This window comes from Oncorhynchus nerka, linkage group LG13, assembly GCF_034236695.1.
Source record: "Oncorhynchus nerka isolate Pitt River linkage group LG13, Oner_Uvic_2.0, whole genome shotgun sequence".
Taxonomy (NCBI): domain Eukaryota; kingdom Metazoa; phylum Chordata; class Actinopteri; order Salmoniformes; family Salmonidae; genus Oncorhynchus; species Oncorhynchus nerka.
This window is the reverse complement of record NC_088408.1, coordinates 21,405,890-21,429,931: the sequence shown is the minus strand read 5'-3', so window position 1 is coordinate 21,429,931 and position 24,042 is coordinate 21,405,890. Positions and strand designations below refer to the sequence as shown.

General features: G+C 43.3%; 1 protein-coding gene across 1 annotated transcript in view; it reads right to left on the bottom strand.

Annotated features, from left to right (window-relative positions):
• Nucleotides 1-6,210, bottom strand: part of LOC115139199 (E3 ubiquitin-protein ligase pellino homolog 2-like) — a 29,072-nt gene extending 22,862 nt beyond the window's left edge. The window contains exon 1 of the mRNA XM_029676339.2: nucleotides 5,906-6,210. Within this exon, the coding sequence (XP_029532199.1) occupies nucleotides 5,906-5,982 (77 nt within the window). The 5' untranslated portion in view covers nucleotides 5,983-6,210. The remainder of the gene's footprint in view (nucleotides 1-5,905) is intronic.
• Nucleotides 6,211-24,042: the final 17,832 nt, after the last annotated feature.

Here is a 24,042-nt window from a genome sequence, read left to right as displayed (position 1 = left end):
AGTGTAGAACCTTTTGAGGATCTGAGGACCCATGCCAAATCTTTTCAGTCTCCTGAGGGGGAATATGTTTTGTCATACCCTCTTCACGACTGTCTTGATGCTTGGACCATGTTAGTTTGTTGGTGATGTGGACACCAAGGAACTTGAACCTGCTCCACTACAGCCCCGTCAATGAAAAACGGGGGCGTGCTCTGACCTCTTTTTCCTGTATTCCACAATCATCTCCTTTGTCTTGATCACGGTGAGGGTGAGGTCGTTGTCCTGGCACCACACGGCCAGGTCTTTGACCTCCTCCCTATAGACTGTTTCGTCATTGTTGGTGATCAGGCCTACCACTGTTGTGTCAACGGCAAACTTAATGATGGTGTTGGAGTCGTGCCTGGCCGTGCAGTCATGAGTGAACAGGGAGTACAGGAGGGACTGAACACACACTCCTGAGGGGCCCCTGTGTTGAGGATCAGCGTGGCAGATGTGTTGTTACCTACCCTTACCACCTGGGGGCGTCCCGTCAGGAAGTTCAGGATCCAGTTGCAGAGGGAGGTGTTTAGTCCCAGGGTCCTTAGCTTATTGATGAGCTTTGAGGGCACTATAGTGTTGAACGCTGAGCTGTAGTCAATGAATAGCATTGTCACATAGATGCTCCTTTTGTCCAGGTGGAAAAGGGCAGTGTGGAGTGCAATAGAGATTGCGTCATCTGTGGAGCTGTTAGGGCGGTATGCAATTTGGAGTGGTTCTAGGGTTTCTGGGATAACGGTGTTGATATGAGCCATGACCAGCCTTTCAAAGCACTTCATGGCTACTGACATGAGTGCTATGGGTCGGTCGTCATTTAGACAGGTTACCTAACCCTATTACAGGGGCTGAGTCACTGGCTTACTGGTGCTCTTCCATGCCATCCCTGGGAGGGGTGCGTCACTTGAGTGGGTTGAGTCACTGACGCGTCCTTCCTGTCTGGGTTGGCGGCCCCCCTTGGGTTGTGCCATGGCGGAGATCTTTGTGGGCTATCCTTGGCCTTGTCTCAGGATGGTAAGTTGGTGGTTGAAGATATCCCTCTAGTGGTGTGGGGGTTGTGCTTTGGCAAAGTGGGTGGGGTTATATCCTGCCTGTTTGGCCTGTCCGGGGGTATCATCGGATGGGGCCACAGTGTCTCCTGACCCCGCCTGTCCATAGGCAATTCGTATAGGCTCAGTGACTGCTAGATATCAGCCTGTGACTAGAAACATGATGGTATGTACTGGTGAAGAGAGAGGAGTTTTAGACCCACAGCTCTGCTTCCAGTTCTCAACTACATTCTAACTGCTCTGCTCACACACAAAAAAGGTATAAATCCCATATAACATAACCATGGAAGGGATCCACCATATGGTGCAGCTTTCTGGGACAGGTTATTCTTGTAATTGTTGATGAAGATTCAATCAAAATGTTTATTTCTGCATCTCTTTCAGTCATGTTTGTTTGCCTGTTTGGCCCTGTCCGGGGGTATCATCGGATGGGGCCACAGTGTCTCCTGACCCCTCCTGTCTCAGCCTCCAGTATTTATGCTACATTAGTTTGTGTCGGGGGGCTAGGGTCAGTCTGTTATATCTGGAGTATTTCTCCTGTCTTATCCGGTGTCCTGTGTTAATTTAAGTATGCTCTCTCTAATTCCCTCTTTCTTTCTTTCTCTCGGAGGACCTGAGCCCTAGAACCATGCTTCAGGACTACCTGGCATGATGACTCCTTGCTGTCCCCAGTCCACCTGGACGTGCTGCTGCTCCAGTTTCAACTGTTTTGCCTGTGGCTATGGAACCCTGACCTGTCCACCGGATGTGCTACCTGTCCCAGACCTGCAGTTTTCAACTCTCTAGAGACAGCAGGAGCGGTAGAGATACTCTCGGCTATGAAAAGCCAACTGACATTTACTCCTGAGGTGCTGACTTGTTGCAACCTCGACAACTACTGTGATTATTATTATTTGACCATGCTGGTCATTCATGAACATTTGAACATATTGGCCATGTTCTGTTATAATCTCCACCCGGGAAAAGTCAGAAGAGGACTGGCCACCCCTCATAGCCTGGTTCCTCTCTAGGTTTCTTCCTAGGTTTTGGCCTTTCTAGGGAGTTTTTCCTAGCCACAGTGCTTCTACACCTGCATTGCTTGCTGTTTGGAGTTTTAGGCTGGGTTTCTGTACAGCACTTTGATATATCAGCTGATGTAAGATAGGCTATATAAATACATTTGATTTTATTTGATTAGTGTTCTTGGACACTAATGGTGGTCTGCTTAAAACATGTTGGTATTACAGACTCAGACAGGGAGAGGTTGAAAATGTCAGTGAAGACACTTGCCAGTTGGTCAGCGCATGCTCGCAGTACACGTCCTGGTAATCCGTCTGGCTCTGCGGCCTTGTGAATGTTGACCTGTTTAAAGGTCTAACTCACATCGGCTGCGGAGAGCGTGATCACACAGTCGTCCAGAACAGCTGGTGCTCTCATGCTTGTTTCAGTGTTATTTGCCTCGAAGCGAGCATTTAAGTACTTTAGCTCGTCTGGTAGGCTCGTGTCACTGGGCAGCTCCAGGCAGTGCTTCCCTTTGTAGCCTGTAATGGTTTGCATGCCCTGCCACATCCGACGAGCGTCGGAGCCGGTGTAGTATGATTCGATCTTAGCCCTGTATTGACGCTTTGCCTGTTTGATGGTTCGTCTGAGGGCATAGAGGAATTTCTTATAAGCTTCCGGGTTAGAGCCCCGCTCCTTGAAAGCGGCAGCTCTAGCCTTTAGCTCAGTGCGGATGTTGCCTGTAATCCATGGCTTCTGGTTGGGGTATGTACGTACGGTCACTGTGGGGACCACGTCGTCGATAACACTTATTGATGAAGCCAATGACTGATGTGGTGTACTCCTCAATGTCATTGAAGGAATCCCGGAACATACTCCAGTCTGTGCTAGCAAAACAGTCCTGTAGCTTAGCATCAGCTTCATCTGACCACTTTTTTTATTGATCGAGTCACTGGTGCTTCCTGCTTTAATTTTTGCTTGTAAGCAGGAATCAGGAGGATAGAATTGTGGTCAGATTTGCCAAATGGAGGGTGAGGGAGAGCTTTGTATGCATCTCTCTGTGTGAAGTAAAGGTGGTTCAGAGTGTTTTCCCTCTCGTTGCACATTTAACATGCTGATAGAAATTTGGTAAGAAAGATTTAAGTTTCCCTGCGTTAAAGTCCCCGGCTACTAGGAGCAAAAAAGAGGAATCTGACAGTCCGTGGTGAGTAATAGCAGTTTTTATGTCCAGAAGTTATTTTCGGTCATAAGAGACAGTAGCAGCAACATTATGTACAATATAAGTAAAAAAATAAGTTACAAACAATGCAAAGGAATGAACAAAAAACACAAACGTCAGCCTTGTTCTCCGTAGCCCTCTTGTCGACACTGAGACAAGACCGGGACACTCAATATGTGGTCTTGAGACCGGACTCGAGACGATACTACTTAACAGCTTAAAACCAGTGTAATGTGTGATCTCTGTCTGGTCTTGGTCAGTACCTGTGCTGTTGCATTCTGTATGTTTTGCAGTTTACCAATGGCTTTCTTGGGTAGACCAGACAGGAGAGCATTACAGTAGTCAAGCTTGGTTGTAATAAAAGCATGGATGTGTCTCTCTGTTATCAGCTTGAGAGAGAAACGGACGCACCTAGGCTAGTGAAAATGTACACATGATGTCTGATAGCGACGAGGAGAGGGTTCTCTCAAGATTATACTGTAGCTAGTTATCCAATATAGAGAACAGAGAAGAACATTCAGCATTTCATAGAACATCATTGGGTCTGGGGTGTGTGACGAATATTGTAAGAGTGTTGGGTCAGTAACCAAACGGTTACTGGATCAAATCCCCGAGCCAGCAAGGTGGAAAAATCTGCCGTTCTGCCATTGAACAAGGTAGTTAAACCCCAACAACAACTGCTCCCTGGACGGCGATGTCGATTAAGATAGCCCCTCGCACCTCTCTGATTCAGAGGGGTTGGGTTAAACGCATAAGACACATTTCGGTTTGAATGCATTCAGTTTTGCAACTGACTAGGTATCCCCTTTCCCTCTACCTAAATCATTACAGTGTAATTACAGGCCTATTCTCACTACAAAAGAGAGGAGTATTCTGATTCTGAAGACTGAGTACCTTGTGTCAGCAATGGCTGTTTTCTCTCTGTCACTGTCTGTCCTTTAGCTACATCCAGTTAATCATTATTCAAGTGCCCATGATTGGTCAGCAGCATATGTATGGATAGCATTGTCACGGGGGCTAGGTGGAGATTTGACCATACTATTACTAGACAATCTACAATTACTAGAGCTAGTAGTCAGTCAGTTTATTTTCAAATGAGTGGAACTGCCATCTCCTTACATATTTTTTGCACTTTTTTGAGACAGTACTGAAACGAGAGGGAAAGACAGTCCAGTGTGAGAAGGGAGGATGCAAGGATTGAACCCCGGTCTCTGGAGGGGGAAAGCATAATGTGGTTACAGCCGGGAGCGGTAGTTAACACAAGACTGTATCAACCCCTAGCACCTACCCTTATGTTGTGTTATCTGTGTAGGTCTGAGAGCATTGGAGATGTACATGCAATATGCCAGAAGTTCCACCCTGGCCTATCAGAAGACAAGTGGTAGGCTAGATATATTAATCTAACGTAACATGTGTAAAAAGATGCCTGAACGGAGTCCCCACACTCATTTTTCAAGGGAAACAGAAGTTAGGTTGAAAATAATGTATCCCTGAGAAACGGAAACATCTGCTTTCTGCCACCCCACAGAGAGTGAGCTGTATTAACCATACTGTTCACACCTATCCAATCCTTTCAGATCTGTGCCAGGGTCAGGGCAAGGGGTTGATTTTGGATTGGGCAATGGTCTAGTCCAAAAGGGCTGCAGAGGGGAAGAGAGGGGCATTATGGGGTCACCACATCACAGGCGTGTATACAGGAAGCAGGACGGAAGTGTGGGTATAAGAGAGCACATGAGAGAGTAGTTAACCCACTGATCCTCTGGACTATAGACTGGGCAGAGATGGAAACGCTGAATGTCTGTCTCTCCCTTATGCACATCCTGTCTTGTATGTGTTGGGATAATATGTTTTCAGCCTACATGAAGGAGCCATTTTTGAATGCTCCAATAGGCCAATGTGTGTCTGTTGATTTAATTCCCCTATGTGAAACACGAACGTGAGCTATATATACACACACATCAATGGTGGTGGCATATGTTAGGCTGAGTTTAATCGGTTGGTTTGGTTTCATCCAGTGTCCCACATTCTGCGATCTTCACAGATCCAGAATAGTATGACATCAGATATTTTCAGCCTATGCAATCGAGTGCTGATTTTACACCCACTCAGACATCCATTGAAGAAAAAAAGGCTACATCCTTCTTACTAATTTCAGTATGGGCTTATGATGATACAATGTAACGTTAGTAGGCTACTTATTATAACGATTATCTCCAGGCGCTGTTACAAAGTAACACAGGCTATTGTGCTCAGCGCCTTTGGGCGAAAGTGTATATTAGTTCCAACGCAACAATGTTGTTGATGTAACCACCAGTGTATCAAATCTGTCCTAAAGTGTTACAAAGTTACTGTAACGTGTCCTTAGCGCTCGTTCTCCTGAAACTTCACAATAATTCTCCCACAATGTGTGGGGTAAATATGTTACAAAACAACAATACGTTTTCTGTACAGCACAGTAAATGACAACGTTTTTCTGTGTAGACCTAAACCAACCGAACTCAACTGCCTCGCACGTCATCCTTTCCATTTTTTTTGTAGTAGGCTAACATAGTAGACTGGTAGCCTAAGTGTCCTACTACGACTATTAGCTCAGTTTCGAGACAGTGATATGAACTACAATTTATCCGTATAGCCTACCGTTACTCACCCCAATATGACCAACTCTCCGTATTTTACCGGGTCTTTAACGGGCACATCATCTTCGTCCTGGTTTGGCGAATTCATCCGACTGGCGCGAGCTTGCTCTTGTAAACCTTCGAGTGCAATAGTAGTGAAAAAAAGAGATAGGCTACACCTTTCAAACTATGAGGAAGTTACTTGAATGTTAGTATATCCGAGTTTGGATAGAGGCAATTGTTCTTGTTCTTCGTTTTATTGTTTTAATTCCGTGAGCTACCATCTTTTGGAAAGATTGTTGCAAAGCTATCGATTAAAGGCCCGCGCGACACGAATCTGTTCTGTGGCAGAGTACAAAAACATCTCGCGGCAGGGAGTCGACTGACCCATTTTTTTTTTACAGGGAAGGACAATAAACATCTCTATATTATAAATATATATAATACAGTCCCTATACGCCCAAAATATTTTTTATTTTTCATATGTATTATTATAAATAAGAAATACTGTGTGGGAATAATACTGAAATACAATTTTGTGTTTTATGAAAATTATTCAGTTACCACAATCTCCCTTTGAAACCATTCAGAGTGATGAGGTCTTGATGATACGCTTGCTACTGACTGTTATGTAAAATAAAAAGGTTCAAATTCTGGAGGAAAAACACTCGCTTTGTAGCCTAAGCCAATTTACACCATGGGACATTCTTGTTTTCAAATTTTCAAAAATGTACAGAAAAGCGTGAAGAATTGTTCAATGTCTCTGGTGCCAGTCATTATAAAGTCCGACGTAATGAAACAGTTTGCCTGCTTCTCTAATTTACTATTTCGATTTCGTTTGGATTTCATTTACATTTGAGTCATTTAGCAGATGCTCTAATCCAGAGCGATTTAGAGTTAGTGTATTCATCTTAAAATAGCTAGATGGGACAACCACAGGCAAAGAAAGTACATTTTGCCTCAATAAAGTAGGGGGGGGGGGGTCAAGGCGAGGAGGATGGATTATTTAAAATACTGTTTCAAGAGGTGTGTTTTCACAAGATTGGCAGTGACTGCTGTCCTAGCTTCAGGGGGATGCTGATTCCACCATTGGGGTACCAGGACAAGGAATTGCTTGGACTGGGCTAAACGGGAGGGCCAAGAAACCTGATGTGGCAGAATGGAGTGCTCTGGTTGGGATGTGGGGTTTGAGCATAGCCTGAAGGTAGGGAGGGGCAGTTCCTCTTGCTGCTCCATAGGTAAGCACCATGGTTTTGTAGTGGATGCGAATTTCGACTGGAAGCCAGTGGAGTGTGCGGAAGAGCGGGGTGACATGAGAGAACTTGGGAAGGTTGAAAACCAGGCGGGCTGCATCATTCTAGATAAGTTGCAGGGGTTTGATGGCACAGGCGGGGAGCCCAGCCAACAGCGAGTTGCAGTAGTCCAGACAGGAGAGGACAAGTGCCTGGATTAGGACCTGCACCGCTTACTGTGTAATGTAGGATCATACTCTATGGATGTTGTACAGCATGAACCTGTAGGAGCGAGTCACTGCTTTGATGTTTGCAGAGAATGACAGGGTGTTGTCCAGGGTCACGCCAAGGTTCTTTTCACTCTGGGAGGGCGACACTGTGGAGGTGTCAACCGTGATGGAGAGGTCTTTGAATGGGCAGGCCTTCCCCGGGGGGAGGAGCAGCTCCATCTTGTCGAGGTTGAGCTTGAGGTGGTGGGCCGACATCCAAGTTGATATATCTGCCAGGCACGCAGAGATACGTGTCGCCACCTGGGTGTCAGAAGGGGGGAAGGAGAAAAGTAGTATCCTCCGCATAGCAATGATAGGAGAGACCATGTAGAGCCGAGTGACTTGGATTGTAGAGAGAAGAGGAGAGGGTCTAGAACCGAGCCCTGGCGGACATCAGTACTGAGAGTACGTGGTGCAGAGTCTGATCGTCTCCACGTCTCCTGGTAGGAGCGGCCTGCCAGGTAGGATACAACCAAGAGTGTGCAGAGCCTGAGATGTCCAGCCCTCTGAGAGGGTGGAGAGGAGGATCTGATAATTGTCAAAGGCTTTGATAAGTGCCTTTGATAAGTGTCAAAAGCAGTGGATAGATTAAAGAGGAGGAGAACAAAGGAGAGAGAGTCAGCTTTGGCAGTGTGGAGAGCCTCTGCGACACAGACAAGAGCATTCTCGGTTGAGTGACCCATCTTGAAGCCTGACTAGTTAGGGTCAAGAAGATTGTTCTGAGAGAGATAACGGGAAAGTTGATCAGAGACAGCACGGTCAAGTGTTTTGGAAAGAAAAGAAAGAAGGGATACAGGTCTATAGTTTTTGACGTCAGATGAGTCGAGTGTCGGTTTCTTGAGGAGGGGAGCAACTCGGGCCATTTTGAAGTCAGAGGCAACCCAGCCAGTGGTCAGGGATGAATTGATTAGGAAAGTGAGGAGTGGGAAAAGGTCTCCAGGTCTGGAGGTCTGGAGAAGAGAGGAGGGAATGGGGTTGAGCAGGTAGGTTGTCAGGCAGCCAGACCTCACTAGTTGCAGGATGTCATCTTGGATGCGGTCTAGTCAGCCATTCTTTAATTACAGGTAACCTAAAGCCAATTCCAGCATATTGGTCCAATTCACTCAGGATGGCAGGCAGCATGCATTGGACATGTAATAGATTTCTGATTAAAATTCAAGTAATCAAAGAAGTAATACATGTTGTTGGTCAGTTCCACCATCTATATTTTACAAAACAAAAACAATACCTATGACTTTTTGTGAAATATTTGTAAGTGCTCACTCATTTCTGTAATGTCTGAATCTTAGTCACATTGGGTCAATACAATTGTGTTTACTTTAGGTGACTACTGCTAAATACTACACTTTAGACAAACTTCCTCCCTCTTGCCCTCGCTGTGTGTGTGTGTGTGTGTGCGTGCGTGTGTGCGTGTGTGTGTGATTGCGAGCGCAGGTGCATTGTGTGAGAGAGAGACAGAGAGGGAGAGAGAGAGAGACATTGAAATTCACTGACAGCTTCAACTCGGGGACTGTTCCCCTTCGGCAGAGAAATGTCTGCTTCCTGCCACAGGAGGTCAGTGCTTTTCACAAAGTTCCTGAAGTTTTCAAATACAAGTGAGGAAATTAAAATGGTATCTATTTATCACCATAAATGACTGTGTTGACAATCACTATACACCTCACTGTGGTTAGAGCGTTGGACTTGTAACCGAAAGGTTGTAAGATTGAATCCCCGAGCTGACAAGGTAATAATCTGTCGTTCTGCCTCTGAACAAGGCAGTTAACCCACTGTTCCTAGGCAGTCATTGAAAATAAGAATTTGTTCTTAACTGACTTGCCTAGTTAAATAAAGGTAAAAACCGGGCCATGGTGTGCCACTATGTCTGTAAGGGTGTATGTTTGGCCTCCACAAGGTCAGAGACTGACTCTAAGGCTGAGGCATCACCTGTTGCTATGCTAGGGTTAGGTTGGGTTGCCAACTGGGATCAAAGTCCTTCTGGTATGTCATCAAAGTCCTTCTGGTATGTCATCAAACTCCTTCTGGTATGTCATCAAAGTCCTTCAGGTATGTCATCAAAGTCCTTCTGGTATGTCATAAAAGTCCTTCTGGTATGTCATCAAAGTCCTTCTGGTATGTCATCAAAGTCCTTCTGGTATGTCATCAAAGTCCTTCTGGTATGTCATCAAAGTCCTTCTGGTATGTCATCAAAGTCCTTCTGGTATGTCATCAAAGTCCTTCTGGTATGTCATAAAAGTCCTTCTGGTATGTCATCAAAGTCCTTCTGGTATGTCATCAAACTCCTTCTGGTATGTCATCAAACTCCTTCTGGTATGTCATAAAAGTCCTTCAGGCTTTAACACAGTGTACATTTGAAAGTATTAATTTCAGTCTGGCATTAGAAAAAATCTCCCAGAATAGCTCCACTGCTCCCTGGGAGGTAAAGGGGTAAATGTTATTTCCAGGAGACTTGGAAACCCTATTCAGAGTGAAACGTCTAAATCTGCTGGTTTACAAGGGCCAGCCTGAGTCAAGGTGTTGGTCAGATGATCTGATCTACAAATCACTTAAACTTCTAAACAACTGGGGGTTGACTGGTCCTTATTATAGAAAGATTAGCTAATCTCAACAACGCTTACCTCTAGCATACCTTAAAGAACAAGCAGTCTGACTTATGAATGAACTTGACTCTATGTAACCCTAACCACATCCTCATTTAGTGAAGTAGTAGTACACCATGTCTATAGTAAGCCTAATAAAAGGCTGGAGTCACTGAAAAGGTTCTTGTGGTTTCACTTTGTAGCTGGATAGTTTATATAAAGCAAAAACAACCAGTTTACTTTATTTATCTACAAGTCGCTGTCACAGAGAGAGACTGTCTAGGAACCATATTTGGTATGCTGATTTGAGATCTGACTGTGTGCCTTATTATCGTGATAGTGCGGAATGCATTACTCTCTGCTATCACTGTGCAGCCAGCCGTTGATGCAGATTTATTTCAGTGCAAGAACAAGAGCACAGAACAGCCAGTACAGAGTTTGCTTTTGGAAACACACACATTTATATACACAGATATACAGGCACATACATGCACATACACAAAGCATACACTCACTACTACTAAATGTTTGAACAACCAGTCATACATTCCATAAGAACACGTTCCCCTCATTCCCACTCTCACTGAAACATTCTTTCTTTCAAACTCTCTCTCTCCCTCTCTCTTACATACACACACAAGCACATGGCGCACACACGCAGGCCCGCACACACACACAGTAATTATGTCATGGCTCTGGAGAGAGGGGTGAAGTATTTTGGCTGCTGATCATGCTCCACATGCAGCATCAAGATGTTTCCTGGTTGTGGTTAAGTTATCGGCTGCTAAGTCTGAGCTCAATGATGAATGGGACTTAATTTGGCAGACTATGGGAGAACACTCAATTTATAGTGTCTAATGCTCAACACCCCCTCCCCCTTTCCTGACATATAGATGGTGTCAGGTAGTCACCACTGACACAAGTGCCAACAAAGCAAAGGTATTTAACAGTGCAGTGATCTAACCTCCTGTGTCTGTGTGCTCACTAGTCTAGTTATGCTTTGGATGCTTTCAGCATTGTCTAAGGTAAAAAAGGTGAAGGTGTGTGTGTTCCTTCACACTTTACATGATATGAGGGTTATATGCTAGGCAGTTCTTGACTGACTGAAATAGGTGGGGATAATCATTTTGAGTGCTGGTACTCTCTATATTTAGGTGCAGGAACTCCACAACACTTTTGAGCTAATATTCTATAAGAGGTGCAGAGAACATTTGAGGTGCTGGTACTCAGTTCTGGTGAGTTCCTGCCTGGGTCAAGCACTGGTTATATGTGTGTCAGTAGTTCAGTTGATATGATAGAGGGTTATATTTGTCAGTAGTTCAGTTGATATAGAGGGTTATATGTGTCAGTAGTTATGATATAGAGGGTTATATGTGTCAGTAGTCATGATATAGAGGGTTATATGTGTCAGTAGTTATGATATAGAAGGTTATATGTGTCAGTAGTTCAGTTGATATCGAGGGTTATATGTGTCAGTAGTTATGATATAGAGGGTTATATGTGTCAGTAGTCATGATATAGAGGGTTATATGTGTCAGTAGTTATGATATAGAGGGTTATATGTGTCAGTAGTCATGATATAGAGGGTTATATGTGTCAGTAGTTATGATATAGAAGGTTATATGTGTCAGTAGTTCAGTTGATATCGAGGGTTATATGTGTCAGTAGATCAGTTGATATGATATAGAAGGTTATATGTGTGTCAGTAGTTCAGTTGATATGATATAGAGGGTTGTATTTATTTTATTTTACCTTTATTTAACTAGGAAAGTCAGTTAAGAACAAATTCTTATTTTCAATGACGGCCTAGGAACTGCTTTGTTCAGGGGCAGAACGACAGATCTTGTCAGCTCGGGGTTTCGATCTAGCAAGCTTTCGGTTAGTAGTCCAATGCTCTAACCACTAGGCTACCTGCTGCCCCATATGTGTGTCAGTAGTTCAGTTGATGTTATATGGAGGGTTATACTTACAGTACCAGTCAACAGTTTGGACACCTACTCATTCCAAGGTTTTTCTTTATTTTTTACAATTCTCTAAATTGTAGAATAAAAGTGAAGACATCAACACTATGAAATAACACATATGGAATCATGAAGTAACCAAAAAAGTGTTAAACAAACCTAAATATATTTGAGATTCTTCAAAGTAGCCACACTTTGCCTTGATGACAGCTTTTAACACTTGGAATCCTTGGAAGGTGTGTGTGTGTCCAGCAAGTGTACATAGCAGGTGTTTGAGCTCTTGGGAGGGAGGTTATTTAAGGATAACATGTCTTGTTGAGAGAGAGTGAAGTGGCAGACTATTTAAGGATGCAGTGTTAATGTGAGGGTCTGTCTGCGGCAGGTGTGTGTGTGTGTGTGTGTGTGTGTGTGTGTGTGTGTGTGTGTGTGTGTGTGTGTGTGTGTGGAGGATATGAGTCAGCTGAATATGCCGTTCCACGTGGTCTTGCTGACCTTGCAGAATTCCTCTTAAACTCAATCCAGATAATTGCAGTCGCTTTGCCAATTAACAAACAAACAACAGGATTGATATCTTGGATCAGAATCAAGTAATGTGTCTTTGATTGTTTTATTTTTCGGATATACTCAAGTGGATTAGAGAATGTCTGTGTGTTGTAGTAGAAGGGTTATTATCCCAGTAGGCCGGTGGGAGGAGTTATTTACATTTACATTTACATTTAAGTCATTTAGCAGACGCTCTTATCCAGAGCGACTTACAAATTGGTGCATTCACCTTATGACATCCAGTGGAACAGTAGTGCATCTAAATCTTTTAAGGGGGGTGAGAGGGATTACTTTATCCTATCCTAGATATTCCTTAAAGAGGTGGGGTTTCAGGTGTCTCCGGAAGGTGGTGATTGACTCCGCTGTCCTGGCGTCGTGAGGGAGTTTGTTCCACCATTGGGGGGCCAGAGCAGCGAACAGTTTTGACTGGGCTGAGCGGGAACTGTACTTCCTCAGTGGTAGGGAGGCGAGCAGGCCAGAGGTGGATGAACGCAGTGCCCTTGTGCTGTTGTCCACTGACACAAATATTAACTGAACACAAGTTCCTGCCAACTGGCCTTCTTTGTGGGGGGGGTGACAGAACCCAGAGAGAACCCCAGTGTTTTATGGGAAATCCTACATTGTACACACACACACACCATTAAAGGGTGCACTGGACAGTCCACCCCCCCTACATCCTTCAGTAAAAACATCTCTCCACCTGTCCCCCGCTCTTCCATGCGCTGCCCCAAAACACAACCTCTCCTCTCCCTTACTCCCAGATCATTACTCAGACAAGGTTTTATGCCTTAAAGATGCACTATGCAGAAATTGCTCCCCTATTTCCTGGATGCGAACATTTTTACAGTTTGCCTAATTTCACTTTATGTGACAAAACAACCAAGTATAGTGTAATCATTGTACCATCTAAACCGCTGTGAAATAGATTTAAAATAGACCAGAAATATTTTATTTTCAGCTGTTACAAGTTGGTGTAAAAAACTGAAAGTAAAAGACACAAAAACAAAACTTTACGGGAAGAATAGAAATAGCTAACATAGAACAGATCTCCCACTTAGACTTGCTTTCAACGAGAATGACAGATCTATAACACATAGTTCTATGTGAATTTGGTCAGGTCGCCCAAAAAGTTACATACTGCAGTTTTAAGAATTACACTCTCAGGCCATCTTATTCTTACAAAATCTCTATAAAATCTGACAAACGTCCCAGCCATATTTAAGCAAACATCAGTGATTAAACACAAGAACACACACACAATAAAGGCCTATGTGTGTGATCCAAGCCTGTTTGACTGCAGTGAGATCAATGTTAGAATCCATAGTTTAAAACGACTGCCCAGCTGAAGTCTTCAGCATGCAGTGATGTGAAGTGTTTCTGTTGATAAGAGAAATAGTGTGTGTGTGTGTGTGTGGCCCTGGACACTGCTGTCCTCTCTCTTAACACCAGCTCAGTGAAGTGTGAGTCTATTCACTGTTAATGATTATTTATCCTAACCAACACACTGCTGTTGGAGGGAAAAATCACCTCAGCCTTTTTTTTACCTGCTGGGCCTTACTGCTACACACACACTTAAATATATACACACACAGTGCATTCAGAAAGTATTCAGACCCCTTGACTTTTTCCACATTTTGTTACGTTACAGACTTATTCTAAAATGGATTAAATAGTTTTTTCCCCCTCATCAATATACAGACAATACCCCATAATGACAAAGCAAAAACAGGTCTTTAGAAATGTTTACAAAAAAAAACATTTTTAAACAACTGAAATATACAATTACATAAGCATTCAGACCCTTTACTCTGTACTTTTTTGAAGCACCTTTGGCAGCGATTACAGCCTCCAGTCTTCTTGAGTATGACGCTACAAACTTGGGGAGTTTCTCCCATTCTTCTCTGCAGAGCCTCACAAGCTCTGTCAGGTTGGATGGGGAGGATTGCTACACAGCTATTTGCAGGTCTCTCCAGAGATGTTTGTCGGGTTCAAGTCCGGGCTCTGGCTGGGCCACTCAAGGACATTCAGAGACTTGTCCCAAAGCCACTCCTGCATTGTCTTGGCTGTGTGCTTAGGGTCATTGTCTTGTTGAAGGTGAACCTTCACCCCAGTCTGAAGTCCTTGATGTTCCTGTGACAATCAGTGAATGTGTTATTGATTTATACCTCTTTAAATGGCATTTGATAGATTTTATGTATTTCTGTCAAATTAAAACTGGAATTTATATTCAAAACAAAAGGTTGTAAAAGTATGCTCAACATTTATAGGAGAACTGGCTGGAATAGAATGGAGTCAAACGTGTGGTTTCTATATGTTTGATACTGTTCAATTTATTCCATTCCAGCCATTACAATGAGCCCGTCCTCCTATAGCTCCCCCCACCAGACTCCTCTGCCTGAGTATAACCATCTGTCTTTGGACCTCACAGCAGCCTTTTTCACTCATTCTGTCGTTAGCATTGGATTGGTCCAATGCTTTATACTGTATCCTATAGGTGGAGGGAACAACTGCAGACATCAGGAAGGAGGAGACTCAAGATTGGAATCTGCATAGAGGAACTTAAAACATATAATTCCTTTATATTTGGGACCTGTTACAGCACTTTTCAAAAACACATCCATTCTTCCTCCCCTTCCCTGGAAGTAATCACTAAGCAATCAGCATGATTGGATAAGCCTTGCTTTTACCTAACCAATCGTGATCAGTGACTCCAAGTAATCTAGAAAGGAAGGATACATAAAAAATGAAAAGGGCTCAATTCCACTCATATTTATTTAGGTCTAGCAGCTCGCATCACATCCTGTTAAAGAGGGTATCAACACGCATCCCTCCCACAAATCCCTGCCACCAGATGCACTAGGCCCTCAAGGCACTATAGAAGTGTTAGCATGTGGAAAAATGCAGAAGGAAAAGCTCTCTGTGACATTTTCTAAAGAGGCTGGTTGCAGCCTCAAGGCTGAGTGACACTGTTGAAGCACAGCATGGCTGTTTTATAGAGCAGTGTAAAGCATCCACAGCTGACCAGACAGTGTGTGTATGTGTGTGTGTGTCTCATTAGACCAAAGTGGTTTCCTCTCCCATCAGCATTCATATGAAGGCACACTGGGTATATGTGAAATCTTTCATCTCCATCTTGACTATATTGTAAGATTCCATGCTCAAGTGTAAGGATAAATTAAAGGAGATAGGAAGCTATTTTGAGTATTGAGATGCATCCTGAGTGATGTCACACCTGAACAGGATGGCAGGTGAGTAGAAGGGGCAGATAATTACTACTAATTGATCAGAATACAGCTGCGCCATCAATTGGAAAGCTGCCGCGGTCATCCCCCTCTTCAAAAGGGGAGACAGTCTAGACCCAAACTGCTACAGACCTATATCTATCGTACCCTGCCTTTCTAAGGTCTTCGAAAGCCAAATTAACAAACAGATCACCGACCATTTCGAATCCCACCGTACCTTCTCCGCTATGCAATCTGGTTTCTGAGCTGGTCATGGGTGCACCTCAGCCACGCTCAAGGTCCTAAACGATATCATAACCGCCATCAATAAGAGACAATACCGTGCATCCATATTCATCGACCTGGTCAAGGCTTTTGACTCTGTCAATCACCACATTCTTATTGGCAGACTCAACAGCCTTGTTTTCTCAAATGACTGCCTCGCCTGGTTCACCAACTACTTCTCAGACAGAGTTCAGTGTGTCAAAAAGGAGGGCCTGTTGTCCGTACCTCTGGTAGTCTCTATGGGGGTGCCACAGGGTTCAATTCTCGGGCCGACTCTTTCTCTGTATACATCAATGATGTCACTCTTGCTGCTGGGGATTCTCTGATCCACCTCTATGCAGACGACACATTCTGTATATTTCTGGCCCTTCTTTGGAAACTGTGTTAACTAACCTCCAGACGAGCTTCAATGCCATACAACTCTCCTTCCGTGGCCTCCAGCTGCTCTTAAATGCAAGTAAAACTAAATGCATGCTCTTCAACCGATCGCTGCCCACACCTGCCCGCCCGTCCAGCATCACTACTCTGGCCGGTTCTGACTTGTGGACAACTAAAAATACCTTGGTGTCTGGTTAGACTGTAAACTCTCCTTCCAGACTCACATTAAGCATCTCCAATCCAAAATTAAATCTAGAATCGGCTTCCTATTTCACAACAAAGCATCCTTCACTCATGCTGCCAAACATACCCTCGTAAAACTGACTATCCTACCGATCCTTGACTTCGGCAATGTCATTTACCAAATAGCCTCCAACACTTTACTCAGCAAATTGGATGCAGTCTATCGCAGTGCCATTCGTTTCGTCATCAAAGCCTTATATACTATCCACTACTGCATCCTGTATGCTCTAGTTGGCTGGCCCTCGCTTCATATTTGTCGCCAGACCCACTGGCTTCAGGTCATCTATAAGTCTTTGCTAGGTAAAGCCCCGCCTTATCTCAGCTCAATGGTCACCATAGCAGCACCCACCTGTAGCACGCACTCCAGCAGGTATATTTCACCGGTCACCCCCAAAGCCAATACCTACTTTGGCCGCCTTTCCTTACAGTTCTCTGACGCCAATGACTGGAACGAACTGCAAAAATCACTGAAGCTGGAGACTCATATCTCCCTCACTAACTTTAAGCAACAGCTGTCAGAGTAGCTCACAGATCATTGCACCTGTACATAGCCCAACTGTAAATAGCCCATCCAACTACCTCATCCCCATGCTGTTATTTATTTTGCTCCTTTGCACCCCACTATCTCTACTTGCACACTCATCTTCTGCACATCTATCACCCCAGTGTTTAATTGCTAATTGTTACCTCCCTTATCCTACCTCATTTGGACACACTGTATATATACTTTTTCTATTGTATTATTGACTGTATGTTTGTTGTTTGTGTTGCACTGCTTTGCTTTATCTTGGCCAGGTCGCAGTTGTAAATGAGAACTTGCTCTCAACTACCCTACCTGGTTAAATAAAGGTGAAATAAAAAATGTAATAAAAAATCGAGAGCATCTGGTTGCATCACCGCCTGGTATGGCAACTGCTCCGCATCCGACCGTAAGGTGCTACAGAGGGTAGTGTGTACAGCCCAGTACATCACTGGGGCCAAGCTTCCTGCATCCAGGACCTATACACTAGGCGGTGTCAGAGGAAGGCCCAAAACCTTGTCAAAGACTCCAGTCACTCAATTCACAGACTGTTCTCTCTGCTGCCTCACGGCAAGTGGTACCGGAGCGCCAAGTCTTGGTCCAAAACACTCCTTAACAGCTTCTACCCCCAAGCCATAACCCTGCTGAGCAATTAATCAAATGGCCACCCAGACTATTTGCATTGCCCCCCTTGTTTTTACACTGATGCTGCTCACTGTTTATTATCTATGCATATTTTCTTAACCCTGCATTGTTGGTTAAGGGCTTGTAAGTAAGCATTTCATGGTAAAGTCTACACCTGTTCTATTCAGCGCATGTGACAAATAAAATACAATTTGAAGGTAGAATCTCCCAGTGTGTCGGTTTATGTGCTTGTCACCATACAATAGGCCTTCCTTCCTACTGATCCTAAGGACTTTCAGTTTGATGTTTTACACATCAGATTGCTGCTCGTGTCTGAGATTGAAGTTTGGGACATATTACTAAAATAAAATACAATTTTATTGGTCACACTCACATATTTAGCAGATGTTATTGTGGGTTAAGCGAAATGCTCCTAGTTCCAACAATGCAGTAGTATTTAACAATTCACAACAATACACACAAATCTCAAAGTAAAAGAATGGAGTTAAGAAATATATAAATATTAGGACAAGCAATGTCAGAGTGGCATTGACTAGAATACAGTACAATACAGTATATACATATGAGATGAGTAAAACGGTATGTAAACATTATTAAAGTGACCAATGGTTCCATGTCTATGCACATAGGGCAACAGCCTCTAATGTGCAAGATTGAGTAACCGGGTGGTAGCCAGCTAGTGACAGTGACTATGTTCAGGGCAGGGTACTGGGATGGCTATTTCAGTCTGATGGCCTTGAGATTGAAGTTGTTTTTCAGTCTTTCGGTCCCAGCTTTGATGCACCTGTATTGACCTTGCATTTTGGATGATAACGAGGTAAACAGGCTGTGACTCGGGTGGTTGATGTCCTTGATGATCTTTTTTGCCTTCCTGTGGCATCGGGTGCTGTAGGTGTCCTGGAGGGCACCTCTGGCGATGCAATGGGCAGACCGTACCACCCTCTGGAGAGCCCTGTGGTTGCGGGTGGTGGGGTTGCCGTACCAGGCAGTGATACAGTCGGACAGGATGCTCTCAATGGTGCATGTAAAAGTTTGTGAGGGTCTTAGGGGCCAAGCCAAATTGATTCAGCCTCCTGAGGTTGAGAAGGTGCTGTTGGGCCTTCTACACCACATTGTCTGTGTGGGTGGACCATTTCAGACTGTCAGTGATACAGTGGGGAGAAGTATTTGAAACACTGCCGATTTTGCAGGTTTTTCTACTTACAAAGCATGTAGAGGTCTGTAATTTTTATCATAGGTACACTTCAACTGTGAGAGGCGGAATCTAAAACAAAAATCCAGAAAATCACATCGTATGATTTTTAAGTAATTCATTTGCATTTTATTGCATGACATAAGTATTTGATACATCAGAAAAGCATAACTTAACCTCTTGATTCTAGCCATCCCGGATCCGGGATCGTGAATACAGCCTCAAGCTCATTACCATAACGCAACGTTAACTATTCATGAAAATCGCAAATGAAATGAAATAAATATATTTGCTCTCAAGCTTAGCCTTTTGTTAACAACACTGTCATCTCAGATTTTCAAAATATGCTTTTGAACCATAGCTAAACAATCATTTGTGTAAGAGTATTGATAGCCTAGCATAGCATTTAGCCTAGCATTCAGCATGCAACATTTTCACAAAAACAAGAAAAGCATTCAAATAAAATCATTTACCTTTGAAGAACTTCAGATGTTTTCAATGAGGAGACTCTCAGTTAGATAGCAAATGTTCAGTTTTTACAAAAAGATTATTTGTGTAGGACAAATCGCACCGTTTTGTTCATCACGTTTGGCTATGAAAAAAACCTGTATCCAGGAGTGTAATTCTCTCGGCAAGCTCATTAGCATAACGCAACGTTAACTATTCATGAAAATTGCAAATGAAATGAAATAAATATATTAGCTCTCAAGCTTAGCCTTTTGTTAACAACACTGTCATCTCAGATGTTCAAAATATGCTTTTGAACCATAGCTAAACAAGCATTTGTGTAACAGTATTGATAGCCTAGCATAGCATTAAGCCTGGCATTCAGCATGCAACATTTTCACAAAAACAAGAAAAGTATTCAAATAAAATAATTTACCTTTGAAGAACTTCAGACGTTTTCAATGAAGAGACTCTCAGTTAGATAGCAAATGTTCAGTTTTTACAAAAAGATTATTTGTGTAGACAGGCTCATTCCTTGCGCATTCACAGCCATATAAGAAGACATTGGAACACAGCGCCTTCAGAATCTGGGGCATTTCCTGAATGAAATTTAATCTTGGTTTCGCCTGTAGCATTAGTTCTGAGGCACTCACAGATAATATCTTTGCAGTTTTGGAAACGTCAGAGTTTTTTCTTTCCAAAGTTGTCAATTACATGCATAGTCGAGCATCTTTTCGTGACAAAATATCTTGTTTAAAACGGGAACGTTTTTTATCCAAAAATTAAAAGAGCGCCCCCTATCTCGAAGAAGTTAATATTTGGTACAGAAACCTTTGTTTGCAATTACAGAGATAATACATTTCCTGTAGTTCTTCACCAGGTTTGCACACACTGCAACAGGGATTTTGTCCCACTCCTCCATACAGACCTTCTCCAGAACCTTCACGTTTCGGGGCTGTCCTGGGCAATACGGACTTTCAGCTCCCTCCAAAGATTTTCTATTGGGTTCAGGTCTGGAGACTGGCTAGGCCACTCCAGGACCTTGAGATGCTTCTTACGGAGCCACTCCTTAGTTGCCCTGGCTGTGTGTTTTGGGTTGTTGTCATGCTGGAAGACCCAGCCACGACCCATCTTCAATGCTCTTACTGAGGGAAGGAGGTTGTTGGCCAAGATCTCGCAATACATGGCCCCATCCATCCTCCTCTTAATACGGTGCAGTCGTCCTGTCCCCTTTGCAGAAAAGCATCCCAAAGGAATGATGTTTCCACCTCCATGCTTCACGGCGGCGATGGTGTTCTTGGGGTTGTACGAATCCTTCTTCTTCCTCCAAACATGGCGAGTGGATTTTAGACCAAAAAGCTCTATTTTTGTCTCATCAGACCACATGACCTTCTCCCATTCCTCCTCTGGATCATCCAGATGGTCATTGGCAAACTTCAGACGGGCCTGGACATGTGCTGGCTTGAGCAGGGGGACCTTGCGTGCGCTGCAGGATTTTAATCCATGATGGCGTAGTGTGTTACTAATGGTTTTCTTTGAGACTGTGGTCCCAGCTCTTTTCATGTCATTGACCAGGTCCTGCCGTGTAGTTCTGGGCTGATCCCTCACCTTCCTCATGATCATTGATACCCCACGAGGTGAGATCTTGCATGGAGCCCCAGACCGAGGGTGATTGACCGTCATCTTGAACTTCTTCCATTTTCTAATAATTGCACCAACAGTTATTGCCTTCTCACCAAGCTGTTTGCCTATTGTCCTGTAGCCCATCCCAGCCTTGTGCAGGTCTACAATTTTCCCTCATGTCCTTACACAGCTCTCTGGTCTTGGCCATTGTGGAGAGGTTGGAGTCTGTTTGATTGAGTGTGTAGACAGGTGTCTTTTATACAGGTAACGAGTTCAAACAGGTGCAGTTAATACAGGTAATGAGTGGAGAACAGGAGAGCTTCTTAAAGAAAAACTAACAGGTCTGTGAGAGCCGGAAATCTTACTGGTTGGTAGGTGATCAAATACTTATGTCATGCAATAAAATGCAAATTAATTACTTAGAAATCATACAGTGTGATTTTCTGGATTTTTGTTTTAGATTCCGTCTCTCACAGTTGAAGTGTACCTATGATACAAATTACAGACCTCTACATGCTTTGTAAGTAGGAAAACCTGCAAAATCTGCAGTGTGTCAAATACTTGTTCTCCCCACTGTGTGTACGCCGAAAATTGTGAAGCTTTTCACCTTCTCCACTGTGGTCCCGTCGATGTGGATGGGGGCGTGCTCCCTCTGCTATCTCATGAATTCCACAATCAGCTCCTTCATTTTGTTGATGTTGAGAGAGAGGTTATTTTCCCGGCACCACTCTGCCAGGGCCATTACCCTGTATTCTGTCTTCATTGTTGGTAATCAGCTGTGGTGGGAAAAGTATCCAATTGTCATACTTGAGTAAAAGTAAAGATACCTGAATAGAAAATGACTAAAGTAAAAGTGAAAATCCTACTTGAGTAAAAGTCCAAAAGTATTTGGTTATAAAATATATTTAAGTATCCAAAGTAAAAGTATAAATCATTTCAAATTCCTTATATTAGCAAACCAGACAGCACGATTTTCTTGTTTTCTAAGTTTATGGACAGCCAGTGGCACACTCCAACACATAATTTACAAACAAAGCATTTTTGTTTAGTGAGTCCGCCAGATCAGATGCAGTAGGGATGACCAGAGATTTTCGTGAATTAGACAATTTTCCTGTCCTTCTAAGCATTCAAAATGTAATGAGTACTTTTGAGTGTCAGGGAAAATGTATAGTAAAAAGTACATTATTTTCTTGAGGAATGTAGTGACGTTAAAGGAAAAGTTGTCAAAAATATAAATAGTAAAGTAAAGTACAGATACCCCCCAAAAAAGACTTAAGTACTCTAAAGTATTTTTACTTAAGTACTTTACACGGCTGGTAAATCAGGCCTACTACTGTGGTGTCTTCTGCAAACTTGATGATTGAGTTGGAGGTGTGCGTGGCCATGCAGCCATCGGTGAACAGGGAGTACAGGAGGGGGCTGAACACGCACCCTTGTGGGGCCCCTGTATTGAGGATCAGCATTGTGGAGGTGTTGTTTCCTACCTTCACCACCTGGGGGCGTCCTGTCAGGAAGTCCAGGACCCAGTTTCACAGGGCTGAGTTCAGACCCAGGGCCCCAAGCTTAATGATAAGCTTGGAGGGTACTATGGTGTTGAAGGCTGAGCTGTTGTCAATGAACAGCATTCTGACATAGGTATTCCTCTTGTCCAGATCGGATAGGGCAGTGTGGAGTGCGATGGATATTGCATCGTCTGTGGATCTATTGGAGCGGTATGCAAGTTGAAGAGGGTCTAGGGTGTCAGGTAAGGTGGGGGTGATATGATCCTTAACTATCTTCTCATTGCACGGTTTGTTGTTTTGAAAGTTTTCAACGTCTCTGAAAAAGTGTTCTATTTAAAAAGTTTGGTTACTAGCTACCTTTAGAATTTTGATCCCGTGACGCGGTTACCATCAGTTGCTGGGACCACTAATATTTGTCCAGGGATCCTGCAAACAAAAGTCTGAAGAGCTGCTTGGCATAGCAGCTAGCCTAGCTGCCAAGCTAGCAAGGTTTCCTGAAAGCTGAAAGCCATGAGGAATAACATCGTTGTGGATGACATACCAGTTTTCGAGAACTGAGCCGGATCTAAAGAGAAGGTAAAAAAAAAAGATCACTGAAAAGCTGCAGATGGATCATAAGAAGATTGAGGTTGAGCCATGCTCACAGGTCTGGAAAACCTGTAACCAGCCCAGGTGACAGACCCAGGCCGATAGTGACCAAGTTCCTTAGGTTTAAGGGTAAAGGAAAATATGGCTGTTCTGGAAAGTGCCAATAACTTGTAGAGGAACCAACATCTTCCTTAACGAGGACTACTTAGTATCCAGTAACCGGAAGCTTATTATCCTAGCAATGAAAGCTGCCAGAAAGCATGAGGACATTGCTTACAGTTAATTCCACTATGAGTGGGAGGAGTGAGAGGGCTTAGTTCCAAAGGCTGGGCCTAAAATAGTGTACAAGAGATCATACAAAAGTTTTGTACTGATTCCTATGTTGAAAATGCAAAAAATATTTGTTGGTCTGATGTGTGTAATGAGGAGCATCTAGATGCTGCACTTGATGTATTTATTAAATTGTTTCTTCCAGTTATTAATAAGCATGAACCTATTAAGAAACTAACTGTTAGAACTGTTAAGGACCTGTGTATTGATGTGGAATTGAAAAGCTGTATGGTGGAACAAGGCAAACGGAGTGGTGAATAAGTCTGGCTGCACATCTGATTGGCAAACTTACTGTAAATTGAGACATTATGTGACTAAACTGAACAAAATAAATTGTGTTATGAAACCAAGATAAATGACAAAGTATACTTTAAATAAAATTATGGGCAGAAAGGCTAATTCATCTACATCTTTCATTGAATCAGATGGCTCATTTATCACAAATCCTTTTGATGTTGCCAATTACTTTAATGACTATTTCATTAGCAAAGTAGGCAAACATAGGCATGAAATCCCAACAACAAATTGTGAGCCATCATTTTCATGCATAAAATACCTAACAATTAAAGCAATGCATTGTCATTTGGAATTCTGTAAAGTTAGTGTGGGCG